The sequence below is a fragment of the Centropristis striata genome, chromosome 16 (assembly GCF_030273125.1).
Source record: "Centropristis striata isolate RG_2023a ecotype Rhode Island chromosome 16, C.striata_1.0, whole genome shotgun sequence".
Taxonomy (NCBI): Eukaryota; Metazoa; Chordata; class Actinopteri; order Perciformes; family Serranidae; genus Centropristis; species Centropristis striata.
The window spans coordinates 16,084,439-16,102,629 of NC_081532.1; the positions used below are offsets into that span (position 1 = coordinate 16,084,439).

The 18,191-nt window shown below is 38.6% G+C and overlaps 1 protein-coding gene across 1 annotated transcript; it reads right to left on the reverse strand.

The window, feature by feature from the left end:
- Positions 1–650: 650 nt before the first annotated feature.
- LOC131988569 (calpain-1 catalytic subunit-like) lies at positions 651–17,853 on the reverse strand. The gene is made up of 20 exons (XM_059353707.1): positions 17,617–17,853; positions 16,971–17,040; positions 12,004–12,122; positions 11,767–11,900; positions 11,493–11,667; positions 10,281–10,355; positions 9,965–10,050; positions 7,798–7,872; positions 7,394–7,554; positions 6,666–6,836; positions 6,016–6,235; positions 5,008–5,059; positions 4,806–4,874; positions 4,540–4,597; positions 4,371–4,432; positions 4,041–4,109; positions 3,787–3,865; positions 2,630–2,746; positions 1,394–1,446; positions 651–1,144 (listed from the first exon to the last, which is right to left on the reverse strand). Exons 1-20 carry the CDS (start codon positions 17,851–17,853, stop codon positions 1,118–1,120), a joined length of 2,109 nt encoding a protein of 702 aa, XP_059209690.1. The 3' UTR covers positions 651–1,117.
- Positions 17,854–18,191: the final 338 nt, after the last annotated feature.

An 18,191-nucleotide genomic window follows, 5' to 3' on the forward strand; every position in this document is an offset into this window, starting at 1 on the left:
TTTCTGTGGTGATTTTAATTGTGATTTTTTATTCCTGCTTGTTGTTGTAAACTTTTTCATTCTAAATTCATTGTGCATTTAATTGTGATTGCTTTGTTGTATAAAACTAAAGTTTGGTAATGTGCATGTCAATTATGTAGGTTCTGTAGTAGTATTATTTGTTGCATCAAAATGTATTCGCACCACACCTGCTACAAACCCACTTAGCTCCCCAAATCACACTTCTCTGGCTAAGCTACTGAAAATATTTGTGTTATAGTGTGTTGTATTGACGTTTATAAAATCATACAAATTGTGTACATGAAGACTATCTTACTGAACAAAACATGCAAGTATCATAAATGTATGTTTGCTACAGAGGAAAAATCCCATTGGCTTTTTGTAAGGAGGAGAAAAAGAGCTGAAGTCAGAGAGTCAAATGGCAGTCGCAGTAAAATCAGGTCTGCACATAACAAAATGCTCAATAGGAGGTGCATTATCATAGAACCCCTTGGTTTTGTGAGGTTAAGTGCACCCAAACCGCTGACTGCTGTAACTCTACAACAGCATGTGTTATACCCAATGATATGTTGCCGTTTGAACCCATGACATATTCTCTTTTTTTCCCGTTCTTGGCTTTTTGTCAAGGGAACCAGGGAACTTCCAGGTTGGACTTCATCCCTGCAATACTCTATTAAATGGTTAACCGACACACACTAGCATGGCAAAAGAAACCCAAAACAAAAGAAACCCAACTAATCCCACCTTACAGTAAAAGAGAAAATGCCCGCAAATAGTTAATATCTTCACATTGCTGTATTTCTCATTACATTTATTAGGGGTGTAACTTTACATGTAACTATTTTGTGTTCATTGTCTGAAACGGCACTATGGAAGGGGCTTTACTCTACTTTGGAGTGGATAAGAGAGACATAGGCAAGACAACATGTGGAAAGGGGACGACACAGTTTTGTTACACCCCTAACATTAGCAAACTTAAAAGTAAATGCCCTGTTTCATACAATGTAATAGCTCATTTGCAGAAAACAGATTTTTTATGTTTTTTTTTGTTGTTTTTTTTACATCACTTGCTGCTGTAATTCCAAACAAATCCTGCAGGTCATCTTCTCTGTCAGGTTTAAGTGTACATCCAAAGGCTCATCCACTGCAAAGAAGGACGGATGGATTATGTTGATTATTGTAGATAATTTGCATGGCCATTTCATCATAAGCATGTGTACCATGCCGTCATTTCTAGAACACCCTCAACATTATAGAAGGTTGATATTTGAAGAAAATATCATTTTTGCATCACTAAAATTACCAATAAGATGTGTTTCAGACAGCTGTTCAGGTTGTGCATGGTTAAACACTTAAATTACTGACAATTAGAGATCAGAAGAACCTTTACTACCTCATTTTCACGAAGAGTGATGTTCATTCCATCAGACAGCTCCTTGAACATTCCTGTTGAGAAAGACACAAACTCTTATTAATCCAGAAACTGTTAGGCAGGGAGCGGGACTCAGACAGAAGTTCATAATGTCACCATGTGGACGAACATGACCACTTCATCTGCCAATAGAAAGCACTAGACTCTTAAGTTATTAGTCCACACAAAGGTGCACTAGTACTTTATGGCCTTCCCTTGCTAACCCAGTACACATATTAAAAAAATCAAGTTAACCTCAACACTTGAGGTGAGAGTTCAAGGGACAGTTTTTCTCTTGCTAAAATTTAGCTTCACTTTGGGGTTATTTTGTTCCCTTCCCAACAAGATATCATATGGTTGGTTGGTCCAAATGGGTTTCCTTTGTGGTATCAGTATCACCTGAATGCTTAAGTGTTAAAAAAAACAACTATGTGACATTGTTAAATTATGTTACCTAGTAATGTTACGTAATGCAGCACTTGACGGAGCTATGTACTAATGTGTGACCTCAGACTTTTTCCTCCTTTGGTCCCGCCCTAATTACTACGGCCATCAGAGCTTTCTGCCTAACAATTAACGTGAATATGGAAGGACTTTAGCACAGTGTTGCTTTGCTAGCTGAATGCTAACATCAAAATGCTTTCAAGATCAATGTTAGTAAGCATGTAACAATACATCAGTCTCAACATCCAATACCACTGATACAAAGTAAAAATATTGATACATATCCTCATCTTTAAGATATACTTTTATTATGAATTTCCACCTTTGCATTCTATATTCACTAACTAATAATATATTAATTTTCATTGGTGTGTCCGGAAAAGCTCATTAAAATTGTCAAAATATATTTAAGTTGCTTTTTGTGAGTTGATATAAATATAACCGTACAACTGTTTAGTATTCTGTTCCTTTATCTGACCTATACTCACCCCAAAACCCCATCATCAATTAGCCCCTAAAGTGTTTTTCGGTTGCAGATAAACCTGCCTGAATGCAGGGACAAACAGTTTGAACCTCACCACTGTGAGGTCCTGGCACCTTGTGATTGGTTGGTGAGTGTGGTCTCGTCTGACAAAATGCTTAGTGGTTGGATAAGGCCATGTGTCCACCAAAGCATTATCTTCTAACTTTGGTGGACACACAACACTAAAGGGTAAATGCAGAATAAAATTTAAAAAGATATAGAAGTATTTATGTCCTTTTTTGTGTACTTACGGTTCATGCAGCTGAAGCGAACATTAAGACTGATGAAGCTCTCCAGTGTTATGTGTCCAGATGAGGTACCATAGCGAAGGGCAATCAGATTCAGTATGTCATCGCTGATCCTCTTTCCTGTCCAACATACACAGAGCAAAAGTTTAAGTATGATTTATATTAGGGCTGCAATTAACTGTTGTTTTTATTGATTCATCTTCAAAGTATTTTTATTTGATTAAGCCATGTCTCTGTCATTGCCTACAGACACGTGAATAGAACAGACTCTCTAATTAGTGTAGTAAGTAACATAGTTGTGGCTTTCCCACTACGAGGCAAAATGTCTGCCTTGAAATTTCAAAACGCAAAGTGGCTAGTCTATTGGATGTTCATCCTCAGTGTCAGTCAAACACAAAAGCAGGTGAATAACTAAGTACAGTTCTATGTCTCGCTGAATGACAAGGGTAATGTTACTAATCTGGTATTCGAGGTTGGAGTGTAGTCAAGGAACATCTTGGCAAACTGTACTAGACCGACCTTTAAGATTTCTCTCCACACCTTGTCAACTGCAGTTGACAGCTCAAGACTTAATCCCAGTATATACACGGTATACACGAAAGCAGTCTTTGTGCCAAATGTAGAATGACCAAATGTCACTGCTGCTACACAACACCCTTACATACATGTAGAACCCTTACTAGCATTTCATTTATCTCCCAAATATAGTGTGAGGTTATGTCGTTTTTTTTGTCCAGTATTAGTGTTACTGAAATAAATAGATGAAATCTAAATAGGATCAGTACAGCTATTCTGTTTTTGTGGTAGCTGGCTTTTCGGTACAGCTGTAACTTGTAATTGGTTTCTGTTTATGTAAGCCCTACTTGAGATAATATCACAGAAGTGCAAACATGCATGGGTTGGCGTATCCTTTTCTACCTAACCGCCAGTTTGTGTGGAATGTGTGTATTCTTGGTTACTGTTACTTGTGTGATCGCATTATATATCTGGTCTATCTATATACCTGGTTTTATAACACTGTATCAAATACCAATTTGATATTTGGCAAGATTTAGTAATTTCTGTTGTGCACCGTGCATAAGATTTAGAACATGGGGGATACATTCCAGGATGGTTCAGTTTTGTCTATAGCAGTAAAAGATAAGTGGCTGATTGTCTACCTCTGGCCCTGATTGCATTCCTCAGCTCACTCAGTGACAGTGTTCCTGTTTGTGAAACATCACTGCGGAAGAAAATGTCCTGCCAAAAGAGAAGATGGTTAGTTATGTATAACTCACACTGATAATTTGAATAAGTTTGGTTAAATATGGGTAGGGGCAATTCAGTCTCTCAGAATGTTGGTTGGGATATGTCCCAAACCTATGCACTTGGTCATATCACTAATTATTATGAGAGAATGAAGTGTTTCACTTACCTTGGCTTTAACAACCCTTCTCCACAGACCAACAAATTCCTCACTGTTAAGTTTGCCGGTGATTGATGTCTCAGCCAACATTAAGGTTTTAGAGCTTTGCATGTTGTTTCATGTCTTAGCCTGACCTTTAAATCTATTCATATCTATGAAACCACCAATAAGGGCAGGCAGGTTTTGGCATGTACACTACCTATCATTATGTGTTATGTAACTAACATTAACTGTGAGAAAAAAAACCCTTGCCAGATCTCACTTCAGATTGACAAAAAGGAAAACAAACCAGTATATTCTAATACACCAATGCACAATGAATATGGCATGAGAGGATACATCCATCAGGGCAACCATGCTGCGACAGGCATCAATGCTGAAGCCTCCAGATTTCAGGTCTCCTAAATAAAGAGAACATAGCAGGGCAATTAATACGACTAAAACTCTGCAACATAGCAGTTCTACAAAACACAAGATTATTATATTTGCATAATGAAGGATTCTAAACCTTTCAAGATGTTGTCATTGAGAATCTTTTGGAGCTGCTCAGCATCCACTTCTCCATTCTTGAAATTGAAAGAAAACAAGGAAAGGAGGACTTTAATTTGGTTCACATGTTGGTTGTCATAATCCTGTTAACTCTATAGTACTTCACGTACTTCATGTCTTTGCCAGGACCAGCAGCTTTATGAAGTCTACAGTAGCGGACGATGCATCACAGCAAATAAGCAAAGATTCCAAAATGTTGAACTACTGCTTTTATACATAAACTACCTTGTCACAGTATTCCTGGAACAAGGTTCTCTTGCTTTCGTCATCCTCTCCATTTCCGGTATCCTCGGGCTGCAAAAGATTGAGTAAATTCAGCTCCAGATAAATGAATGCACTGTTCAATATGATATATTATATCATGTAACACAACAGCAATACCAAAATCATATGAACATCGACAACATTTTTTTAATATTCTGCACACCTCTTCTCCTTCCCCATGGTCATGGTCATGGTTGTGGCCATCAGAATTCTCGCTGAGAGGAAAGACACGAGATGTTAGTACATCGGTCCTCCACAAAAAGTCCTCCTCCTCTTACAGCCACATCGTCATCATCTCACAGTCACCATGAAACCACCCACTGGGTTGGTTTTGAGGCCTTGGGACAGCCATGTTGGCTTTTGCCATCTTGGCTAATGGGCCATTTGTTATCCAAAATGAACAGCTGACTCCTTAGCATCTTTTGGTCCAACCAAAGACTAAATAAGACATTTTCTCAGCTACCAAAATGTTAGTTTACCTTTATGACCTACAATATGACCCACAGGAGTATTTCCTACATTAGCGCCCCTTACTGGTGCCGGGATATAAACACACCCTAATGCTTAAATGAAGCACAACAGTTTTAAACATGTGGTTAATTTTGTGAACATAATTAAATAACAAAGCTACATACTTGCCATAGATAACAACATACTCACGTTGACTTGACTTGACGTGACGTACTTGCACAATTAACAGAATTACATTAAGTTAAAATAAGTCCATTGTCGCTTTTGATTTTACACAGGAGACACAAACAGCTCTTTTTACTTATTTTAAAGTGTTGTACTTGCATAACTTCAGTATGCCACATTAAAATTACTGACATAGTTGCTAACTAGTGGACAGTGTTGAGCAGTAAGGCTTTACTTAGTAACACGTGACAGTAACAAATAGGGTAATGGCTGAGAATTGAAATTCAGTAGTGACAATATAATTCCCACAGCTTGTTTTCTAACAGGAGTTTAAGGAAGAGCGTTTTTTTTTTTGAGTAATTAATAAAATAACATAATTAAAATAATTTTGAATATATGGTTATAATAATTGATTAGTTTAAGGGTTATTTACCCAGCACTGCTTTTGACTTTTAAGTAAAAGGCTTGTAATATGTGGCATATAGATTATTCAAAAATCTTTTAAAGAGTATTTGGGAAGTTACGAGTCACTTACTGGACTTCGGTCTCTGACTTGGAGAGGATGGTCAGGATGAAGGAAGCTGTCTCATTGGGATTGAAGCTGGATGGTACAATCAGGTATTCGCCAGGTTTTAGAGTAATAAACTCCATCACCTCACGGGCCTTCTTGTACTTTTTAGTTTGGGCAACAGGCGCTGTGGTACTGAAGAAAGAAGCTGGGAACTTCCCCCTCTGTGATTTGTACTGTAATAACGGTAATAAATAGATATTTAATTTCTATGTAGTTTATGTCATAACTGCATACTGTAGGTGGGAATGTTTTGTAAATAAGGCTAAAAATTTTACTTACTTCGTCAGGCACCTTGGAATAAATGAATGCATGTCAGGGGGAAAAAATAGTTTTAGTCAAACTGTGAAACATGAAAACATGTAAATAATGCAATTAGAAATCACTAAAGTGGGCTGATAGCTATTTATCAAAGTCCTAGTGAAAAAGCACATTTTTAGGTCCCTATGAAAAGCAAGTGAATGCTGTAGTTAAAGTCTCTTCAAGACCATGGTACAGATGTTTTATGCTGTGTTCTTAGGTAATGGACATGAGCCACATTACTATAGGTCTATCTTTGAGATTAAACACATCTATGATAGTCCTCTCACTGTGACAGAAACCGTAAAGAGTAATATTTACCTCAAATACAGAGAATCCAATGTGGAGACTTTGGACCAGGCGTCTGTTCCTCTTGTCAGGCTTTTGCATGAGAGACACCAGCATGTTTTTCTCACCCTGTTTTGCAGAACATTCACCAGGTAGTTCCTCAATCTTGACCCGATACTGTGGATTAGTCCAGAAACTCTCTGGACGGTGAAGAGAGAAGCAATTTTTTTTCATTTTAGAATTTTGCCAAAAGAAGGGATGTTGATTCATTTCCAAAGGTGAAACTAAATTCTTCTACTCATGTATTTATAGTCAACTGAAAAATAAAGCACGGAACAAGCCTAGCCAAGACAATACAACTGGAATTAGTTCAGATTTACAGTTTCTAATATTTACTAAAAACCAACAATAAGCAGTTACTTTACTTCTCTTGGTATAGTATGGTATATTAGTGACCTGTAGACAGTGACCAGTTATCAGTGTCAGACTCATACAACTGATATATGGATATATTGATACATGTAGGGAGAGTGTGTGGTTATCTGTAACAAGTAAGTTTGTTGGGGCATTTATAAATTGATAATTGTAGAATTTTATATTATCTACAAATATGTTGTATCTTAACATACACTGTCAGACTTTTACTTTCTCTAAATTAAACTAAAATACACACTGTTAAAATCTATACATTTTCAAATGAACACTAATCTCTATTTGAGGGGCCAGGTTTGCATAAGTCCACATTTTCTGGACTTACCGCGGAAATTCATGCATCCTCCAGCAGTCATTCCTGCAACCCATCTTCCCTCATAGAAGGAGGTCTTCCAGTGGCAAGAAGTGCTTCCATCAAGGAAGTCCGGACACAGGCAGCAGATGTCAAGATCTGAGTAGAAGTTACAGAAGTCTCCTAGGGTCATCCTGTTGACGTCAGGGATACATTTAATGGAATTATTATTATTAAATCATTAGCATCCCTCTATATCAATCTGTTGAGATAAAACATGCAAATGCAGTCAGCATATTCTTTTCATACGTTTTCTGAAATAATAACCAAAAATGAATTTAAGTTCTAATTTACATGTTACATGTTAACCATCACTATAAAACAACAGTGCAGCTACAATGTAAATAATGATTAAAATATGATTTCAGCATGCTTACCAAAACTCTCCATTATCAGCCACTGAAAGGCACAAGTCACGATCTTGAGGACTCACAGATTGCCACAGAGGTGACCTTTAGATGTCAGTGAAGAAAGAGAAGCAACATTGTTATGAATTTGTCTTAAACATTTAGAGTTTGAAAAGGAAAAAAAAGAGGCTCTCAGAAGACGAAATTGTCGAGTTGCTTCATGGAAAATATAGGATCAAGTGTTTCATCAGAATGTCGTAGCCTCTTCTCTGTTGCTTTTGTCACACACAACACCACTCCTGGTTAGTGGCTGCGCAGATACACTTCAAGACTCTAGCTGGGCCTGGCTTACTCCGCCAAACAGCTTGCGACTCCCAAACTGCGTGGGTCAACTCGCCTCAAAACCACTTCCAGACTTTCTCTGTCCTGGCTCCCAAATCGTGGAATGAGCTCCCCGCCAACATCAGGACCTCAGACAGCCTATACATCTTCCGCTGCAGGCTGAAGACCTATCTCTTCTAACAATACCTCGCTTAAGTCATGGTCGCCAAATTAAAAAAACAATGCTCTTCTTCTTTAGCATATAGCACTCCTGTAGTGATTACAGTTGGCTCTTAAAGTTAGGTACTTACTCGATTCCTGTGCTCTAAGGCTTGTTCCACCATGTTGAATGCACTTAATGTAAGTGGCTTTGGACAAAAGCGTCAAATGACAAATGCCAAATGACATGTAATGTAATGTAATATGGAAGTTCAAAGCTAAATCACTGGAGTACTGTTGAAAGTACCTTTAGTAAGACGCTTAACTCCTAACACCTCCAGTACAGCTGCTGAGTGGCCCACAGCTCACACTGGCCAGATTAGTATGTGTAACTGCTAATTATCCAGTTTCCAAATATAGATAATATATTATATATGATATTTTGCTGGCAAAATCCTAATACTCTGCATTTGCTCTCTGACATCTATAGAGCAAATGTCAATCATTGAGTGTGCTTGAAAGAGCACACGATATACTGTTCACTGGGCTTATTCCTAGATTTTATTCTTCCGTGTCTTCCATGTTTTTTTCCGGTCAACTACTACTCCTGGAGATTTGGTCGCACATACACTCAAATCGACTGGCTCGGCCATGACAAGTGTGCTATGACTTTTCTAAGGGTTTAGACAGAGTGGCTAGAGTGCATGACATCATCGCTAGAGTGCAGAGGGAGAGAAAAAATTGTCAAAAAACAAATTTGTAAACTGAGCTTGAGGCTGCAGATGCCACTCTACAGGAATAATTTATATTTATAGAAAAGTAGGAAAATTTGTTCACTAAAGCTGTCAGAGTTATAGTTTGGGCGTAGGACGCACATATGCGCCACCAACACGCAACCACAGCCTCAAAGACTGCCATGTTAAAAAGGTAGGAAAAATTCTGGAGGAAAGCAGAGTTTCTTCTGAAAAAACAAAACAGAGTTACGGTTTGGCGAAAAATGCATTCTGTTCGAGGGGAACTCTCACCTGTCCCTCTCAGTGGAGTCAAATTCTACAGGAGCAGTTGATTGATCTGCTCTGGTGGCTGCCACCTGGCCCTGGTTGAGCTTGGCTACCGAAGCCTTGAAAACAGTTCAAATTGTAATCTAATAATTTATAGAGTCGCGGGCCAGAGTCAAGCACACTCAAAATTTCTTTAGAAATGTTCTAGTTTAGCATAACTTGGATCATGGTATGTGAAAACAGCATGAACTGAATAGATAATTTTAAATTATCTGCTGCAATCATTGGGTGTTGTTTAGGCAAGTAAAAATATGCCTCATATGAAAAAACTAAGACACTTCCAGTATTGTTAATTAGGCTAACGTGAAAAGCTGTGTTATTGGGGGCAGCATGATGTCTGGTCATTTCTGACAAACCATCCCCCCTGGTGTGGTATTTACCCCATAACATAATGCTAAATGTTGAAGCAGGTTCCAAGAGATGACACACACACCACAGATGTGTCTTCCAAGAGACGCAGTCTTGAGTAATGGAGCAGTGGCACAACGCGGACACCAAAACATTGATCGACTAGGTAGAACAGGGGATGTTAGCCTTGGTTGCTATCAGAAACAGCTGGGTACAGCATGACGCAGAACGGTAAATGTCAGCTAACTGGGGTACAGTGTACTGTGTTGTACTCAGAGCCATGTCTCTGTACTCTGTGTCATTCTTACTTATCGCTCCAGTCTCCTTTCCACTCTCCTTGGCCCCAGGGGTTCCATAAACGCACCAGGTTTACCAGCTGCCCTTGGCTCGTCACCTGATCATTAATTACCAGAAAGAAACCTTACAATTGTTATTTGTTACACTGACTATTTATTAACTTACTTCAATAAATACAACTAGATTCAGTGGAAATATACTCAAGGCCTTTATTAACCTAAAACTCTATGACGAACTCAACCATTTCCAGGGGTAAGCTTAAAAACCTGACTCCTAGCTATTGGTAATGTTCTGTATAATGCCTTTAAAACAAGTAAAAGTCTTCACCTGTTTCACACCTGTGACAGTGTAGGCATGGCCTTGGACCAATCCATTTGGCAGCACTGTTTTGGCAGACGTCTCCTACAAGATACAGATACCGTATAGATTATTTTTGCAGGTGCTGTTGTGCAGCATACTTTTCTTTAACCATGTAATAAATTAAGTTAAAAGAGGGCCAACAGGACAGTGTGGCTTAGTCTGCAGGTGAATTATACATTTAACACAGTTTTGAAAATATCTAAAAAGAATTAAACATTAACAAATGTTTTCTTCTAGTCAAGAAATATTAGATACAAGAACAATAATAATAGTGAAAACATGTTTTCACAAGGAGACATATGGTTATTTGGGGTTTCATTTTAACGTGCTTTAATGATCAAAAACATGTTTCTTTTCTAATACAGTCTGTTTGAATATACCTGTATTCAATCTTTGTCCTAAGCACTCATTTGAGCACCTGTGTCTTTAAGCCCCCCTACCAAACAAGCCCAGTCTGTTCTGATTGGTCAGCGTTTCTGTCTCCTCCCCATCTGCACTCTCGGTCTTTGTCATTGCTGACGAGAAATGGCTGTAACAGCACTGTAGGAGCACTTTCTACCCATGTGTATTTGTGACATTAAGACCGTACAGAAGATCTGATGACTATAATACAAAAAAGGAGAAATCACACTTCTTATAATATGGGACCATTAAGACACATTATTTGCAACCATTCAAAACCCTGATCTTCCATCACATCCTTTAAATGTATATGTATATGTACATGTACACATGTACATATGTATATGTAAATATATTGCTAAATATAAATCTCAAATATATTGCTAGCAAGTTTTATTTTCTCTCCCCTGGCTGGAGAAGTGACATCCTGGCACTTCTCCAGTCTTTTAGTCTATGTAGATTTGTAAACAGTCTCTCAGTGATTCAGATCCCATTTAATATGTTCTTTCTTGGCCCATGCTCGCCTTCCACCAAGTTTAATTAAAATTCGGTGAGTAGTTTTTCTGTCAACCTCCTCACAGATGAACACAGAGACCAAACTGGCAAGATAACCTCCTCGGCGGAGGTGATCATTTTTCTTATTATGGGTGAACATGTACTTTGGCAACCATTATCTTAGCCTGAAGATATTTTTATTTTATTTTCATACTACAGAGTTTTAGAACATAAAAGCATAACCAGCTAGTGCATAGTTTTGTATGGTATATTCATACTTACCCCCTGTGGTGTACCACAGCCCATCAGTGACCTGGATTGACCAGCCCTGCTCATCAGTTCCCACAGATTTTGGGGAGGGTCTGGCAGATCTATACACATGTGAACACCACCGGTGAAGTCCACCATAGCCTCAGCAGGAGTTCCAGAATTCATGTCCGCGTAGGAACCACACACTCTGATAAAAGTGGGTGTAATATTACTCAATTGCTCCCAAAATAAACCAAGTCTCACTCATTCATTTTTAACTGAAAAACAGTTAATAGTTTTTTCATACTTTGCATAAGCTTTCTCCAGTAAAGCAGGCCAGAACTCAGTTGGGTCTTTGGAGTGAACGAAGATTAGTTGGCCATTGATTGTTGGTAGCTTGTCATCAATGACAACATCCACCCATCTTCCAAATCTCCAGAACTAAATAGTTGAGAAAGGAGAATATTAAGAGTTGTATTGCAAAATGTACTGTTTAGATGAACCTTTTTAAGACAAACACTCCTGGCAATGATTGTTTGTTTACCCTGAAGTGGAACAGACCCAAGTAGTCCTCATCATATTTTTGGTCAAGAGGAATAACTTGCCCAAAGATGTATTTCTGGAATGTCAGAGCTCCGATAGATGAGAGAAACCAGCAGTTCCCTGAGTGAAACATTTTCATTGCGTTGTCAGAAAGGTGTGCTTAGAAGGCAAAGGCATGACAGCAAAATGTGTGCAGAAGGATTCAAGATTACAAACTATTGAGAACAGTAACAGACCTGAGAGGGCAGATAAGCAGGCTGTGTGGGAACTTAACTGTAGGTTCTATAAAAACGTCCGGAGACTCTTTTTCTTCGTTCAAACCTTTACTGAACCATCGTGCAGTATTAACCCAACAGCACTGTTGGGTTCCAGAAGCTGTTGGATATATGCACCAAGTATGGGGTTGAGTCTGACGTACAGTACAATGCAAAAAAGAGTGTTGTATTGATATGTAGGACCAAGAAAGATCAGAAGTTGCACTTTCCAATGTTTTACCTGTCAGGGCAATCCCTTTGTGTATCTAACTGTACGAAATATCTTGGGCACATCATCACTGACAAGATGGAAGATGATGCTGACATGTACAGGCAGAGAAGAATGTTGTATGTCCAAGCAAACATGTTAGTCAGGAAATTCCACCACTGTTCTGATGATGTGAAAGTAAACTTGTTTCGTGCTTACTGCACCCCTATGTATGCAGCCCCATTATGGGTCAGCTACAAAAAGGAGAGCCTGCGCAAACTTCAGGTAGCATACAATGACTGTCTGAGGATACTACTGAAAAAGCCCAGGAGTAGCAGTGCTAGTAAGCTCTTTTGTGACTCAGGGCTCAGCACTTTACAGGCTCTCTTGAGGAACCTGATGTTTAAATTTATGTCTCGACTTGATGAGTCACAAAACTGTATTATAATGATGCTCACAAGTCCAAAGTGCAGCTCGGTCAGGTATCAATCATATCTGTGGAAACATTGGTATGGGTGCCTTTTAAAACTCTCATGAATAGGAGTATGTCTGAATGTGTTTATGTATCTGTTGTTTTTTTTGTATGTTGTATGTCTTGCTATTGGGCCTAGAGCCTGTAATAAAGTTTATATATATTACAGAGGAAACAATGAACGCCATAACACTGTTGAAAACATCTTTGGTTTTGTTTTTACTGACTTCTTCTCCTAAACCAACACTTCTTCTTGACCTTTGACTCTAGAGTAGAACGCTACTGCCACCTTGTGGTCTGTATGAGTCACTGTACTATGGAAGAATTATCCTATCTTTATTCAAGAGCGTAGATTTTCAGTTTGAGAGCATAATTTGTCTTTCTCATGCTCAGATTTGTTCTCCTCTTGCTCACATTTTGCGCTCGCACTCAGATTTCTGCTGCTTTCTTTCAAAATGTGTGTGTGCACTAAAAACCACATGCTTGTGCTCACATTTCTTCTTCTTGGACACAAACATTTCGCTCGCACTCAAATACGTCCTGTGCTCGCTCAAATCTAAAGTCTACGCGCTCAGATCTCAACTCTGCGCTCTCAAAACTTTTGTGCTCGGACTCAGAACACACACGTCCTCTCAGGTTGAGGTGTCTGCTCAGACTGAACGATGTCCCGGCCTGCGCTTAAACTAGTGTGTTTCACCAGCCAATAGGGAGACAGCTAGATTGTGGCCCCGTCTTAGGTGCGTTACCTAGCCCTTTTGAGCGCTCCGGAGGGGCGGGTATATGGTCTGTTTGTAAAACTGCTTCTCTCTTAAAATACACCAATTTACCATATTAGCCAGCTATTTGAATCGTCACCTATTGAAGACGCAGCATATTTATGTAGAATTAATCTTAAGTAGTCCTAAAAGAGTTATCGTGGTTTAGATTATATATATATATATATTTTTTTTAAATATTATTTGTATATATATATATATATATTTTTTATTTTTTTTTAAACAGTACGGTGGTGTTACGATAGAAGAAGACTTTGAGCAGGATTCGGAGCGCGGCAGCGAATGAATGGGAGACAGATGGATGGCCAAAGACCTCAAGTAAGTCCATTGCTAAATGTTGCTACAACTCAAAACACATCGATCATATACAGTAGTTTCAATAACAGTACAGTAATCATTGACACTCTTACTTATCAACATATATAGCGGGCCTTCATTGTAACATGTACAACGAAAGTACAATAATTGGCAACGTATGATCGTACCAGCGGCAGGTCGGCACACATAATGATGCGCGAGCTGAAGGGAATCCCCGCTGACGTCACTTCATTCATGATGAGTTGCTGTCCCTAGTGCCGACAAAGGCCCGCTATATATGTTGATAAGTACGAGTGTCAAAATGATTACTGTACTGTTGAAACTACTGTATATGATCGATGTGTTTTGAGTTGTAGCAACATTTAGCAATGAACTTACTTGAGGTCTTTGGCCATCCATCTCGTCTCCCATTCATTCGCTGCCGCGCTCCGAATCCTGCTCAAAGTCTTCTTCTTGTGAAAGCATTACCAACATTAGCCTAATTATGCGCCCCCTGGCTTTGACCGCGTAAATAGGACGGTGATACACTGCATTACACGCACCAATGTTATCCTCAAATCATTATCATCATCATAGTGTATTTTTCATTATACCTTTTTAATCACGTAGCCAAGTCTATTTACCCATCATCTCTTGTTAAACGTTTCAATAAGAGAATCAGCTGGTTACACGGATTGTATTACTGTTACATTAATTTATCAATAAAAATTTAAAATCATAATAACACATGCAGCAAGAGTGCAGCGGATGGGATGCGAACCGGCGACCCATGGTTTAAAATGCAACAGATGAGAGTGTACTTCACCACTGGACTATCGTATCACCACTGTACTGCTTAAAAAAAAAAAAAAAATATATATATATATATATGTATGTATATATATATATATATATATATATACATATATACATATATTTTTTAATTATTATTTGTATATATATATATATATATATATATATACAAATAATAATAAAAATATATATATATATATAATCTAAACTACGATAACTCTTTTAGGACTACTTAAGATTAATTCTACATAAATATGCTGCGTCTTCAATAGGTGACGATTCAAATAGCTGGCTAATATGGTAAATTGGTGTATTTTAAGAGAGAAGCAGATTTACAAACAGACCATATACCCGCCCCGACGGAGCGCTCAAAAAGGCTAGGGAACGCACCTAAGACGGGGCCACAATCTAGCTGTCTCCCTATTGGCTGGTGAAACACACTACTTTAAGCGCAGGGCGGGACATCGTTCAGTCTGAGCAGACACCTCAACCTGAGAGGACGTGCGTGTTCTGAGTCCGAGCACAAAAGTTTTGAGAGCGCAGAGTTGAGATCTGAGCGCGTAGACTTTAGATTTGAGCACGCACAGGACATATTTGAGTGCGAGCGAAATGTTTGTGTCCAAGAAGAAGAAATGTGAGCACAAGCATGTGGTTTTTAAGTGCACGCACACATTTTGAAAGAAAGCAGCAGAAATCTGAGTGCGAGCGCAAAATGTGAGCACGAGGAGAACAAATCTGAGCACGAGAAAGACAAATTATGCTCTCAAACTGAAAATCTACGCTCTTGAATAAAGATAGGATAATTCTTACATACTGTACACAGTATTTTAACTTTCGTAAACAGAAATGAAATGAATGAATGTAAATATTTTATCCCTTTTTAACTAAATGTATTACATATGAATTACTCATCAATTAACTATTAAATGAATAACCATATCATTGAAATAAAGATACAACAGGCTGTTCTCATCCACTGTTTGTAGGCATACATGAAAAATAATGTACGTATGAATTGTGAGCCAGAATGCGCTGCTCATTCGCCTTAGTGGAGGTTATGTAGTACATATAATGATCAAATCATTTTTGGGGGTGTGTGGAAGTGATGGTGGATGGATCACACAAACACAAGACTTTGATTCAGAAGAAAACTGTTTGTGTCCCTTTTTGAATTAAATGTTACCTTGTCATTTTAACTTGAACTTGTAAATAAACTTATGTTCATGAATACTTGACCGGCCTAAATTTCCACCGGGGACGTAACATCCGCGTAACAGCCGCAGCGTGGTCACTGGAGTTGATTGCTGTCACTCTAATCAATGAGACCATCACCACAGGGTGCACCGCCTAACGTCTCAGCAGCGTTTCTCCGCTCTGCAGCACTATCAATCCGTAGCACTTTTATTTTTGACGCGTGCTGTTGCTAAACCACGTGAAGCTCAACTCAGCAGATTGCACCAGACAGGAAATCCGACACAGAATCAACGTAATACACTTCTGGCCCCTTTCAAAATTAAACACAATACACAGTTCATGTAGCCTATCTCAACTTCACATTAACATTACGTTATGACCAGGGGCATCAGGTCAGCAGTCAATCAATCAAAGGGTCTCAGAGGATCGGTAACATGGACGACGAGAGAATGATTGTTAAAATGGAACAGCATACAATCATATGTGTACGTTCAGGATTATTGCGTGATCTTGTGTGAAAACGGCTGGTTCGCTATGCTGCCGTTACGCGCCCATTATACGCCCAGTGGGGTTTGACGCCGGGCAGTGGACGGAGCAAAACCGTGGCGCGGCCGTTACGTCCCCGGTGGAAATCCTGTGTAAGTCACCTCCGACGTGACATTACTTTCTTGGACCTTAAGCACTTATTTTTTGTTACCTCAACTTATCCAATTGGTTTTGGTGCCCAAACCTAATCAAGTAGCTTAATGTCAAAATGTTAATCACATGCTTAGAACAGTGACGGTAGTGGTTAAATAGAACATATTGCATAGGATATCATAGGAACCGGTTAATAAGAGCATGTTATCTTTTCTGCCCTGCTGTTTTTTTCCTGCAGGTTTTCAAAAAAAAACATTTCAAAGTTGCTTTTCTGGACAAATTAATGAATAATTATGAATAAGACACTTTTCTTACCAACAATGCCCTGAGCAAAGTCAAACCTGGAGACCCCATCCACTACAAAACATGGATTTTTAGTAATATGCTGAAACAGAAGAATGTTGACAACACTTACTCAAAGAAGAGAGTACAATAATACACTATAATAATCTTTAGCTTTGCCTTTTACCTTTGATGTTTATTTATATAAAATGCAATTAACAATATATTGTATATTAATACTGAACCAAGGGATTCACTAATGTTTATGTTAAAGGGTTGCTAGTACTGCTAAAATGACTAAGAATAACCAGCATACTTTGTGACTTTAAGCATCTTTTAATCTTAAGAAACTATCAAACGTCGTATACAATCTTATGAAGCAGCCGCTAGAACAGGAGGTAACTCAACCTAAGTGTCTATGTACCAGCCCAACAATAACAATGATCAGAATAAAACGTGAAAGATTAACAAAGTTAAACAATAAGCGAAATTCCAGTTTGAAAGCAAACCACTTTGATTTTTGTTTGGTTTGTAAACATTCAGAAGAGATCCTAGGTTCAATATTTACTTCATCTGAATCAGTTTAACTTTCTGCTGCAAGAACTTACAACCATGACAACTTACATGCTTATTAAACCAACATTTAATCTGATATAGGATCAAACATTTTAACACTTACGCCAGGTCTCAGCCACTGCACTCTGATCATGAGTTCGTCGTTTAGTAACCCTGCACCAATGGATCTTCTATCAGGGGGGAACATATCGTCGATGTACCTCACGTTCTGGCTGCGACAGTAGTCTTTAATCTGATTGTAGTCTTGGTTGAGAAACCGCTCAGGGTTGGCGACGGTCCCAAAGCCATCTTTAGTGTGACGGGCATTGATGATTTTCATACACACACCTGGTGGAGGCATTGCTGTTCTGTTTGAAATCTGTTTAGAGAAAGGAAATGAAAAACAATCACCAGACACAAACAGCAGGCATAGTTATAATCGTCAGAATGTATGGTCTGACTGACAGCCAACCATCCACACTTCTTTGCTTTAGGTTGTGCCTGCTATTTCACTGCTCAAAGTAAACCAAAATTGGAAGAAAATTTACTCTTGTTAATTTTGCACGTGTGACTCTGCCCTTAAACACTCATGGCTGGGGTATCAAATCAAGTCAAATCAAATCAAACTTTATTTATATAGCGCTTTTCATACATATAAATGCAACACAAAGTGCTTTACAAAAAATAAGAATAAAAACA

What these genes read in the sequence shown, in the direction of transcription:
- LOC131988569 (XM_059353707.1), bottom strand. Translation starts at nt 17,853, where the DNA reads ATGCCTCCACCAGGTGTGTGTATGAAAATCATCAATGCCCGTCACACT. An exon ending in ATTCTCTGTATTTGAGGTAA is followed by an intron (nt 6,236 to 6,665) that starts ATATTACTCTTT and finishes TCTATTTATTAC; the next exon opens with CGTTATTACAGTACAAATCA. An exon ending in GAAGGGTTGTTAAAGCCAAG is followed by an intron (nt 3,866 to 4,040) that starts GTAAGTGAAACA and finishes CTCTTTTGGCAG; the next exon opens with GACATTTTCTTCCGCAGTGA.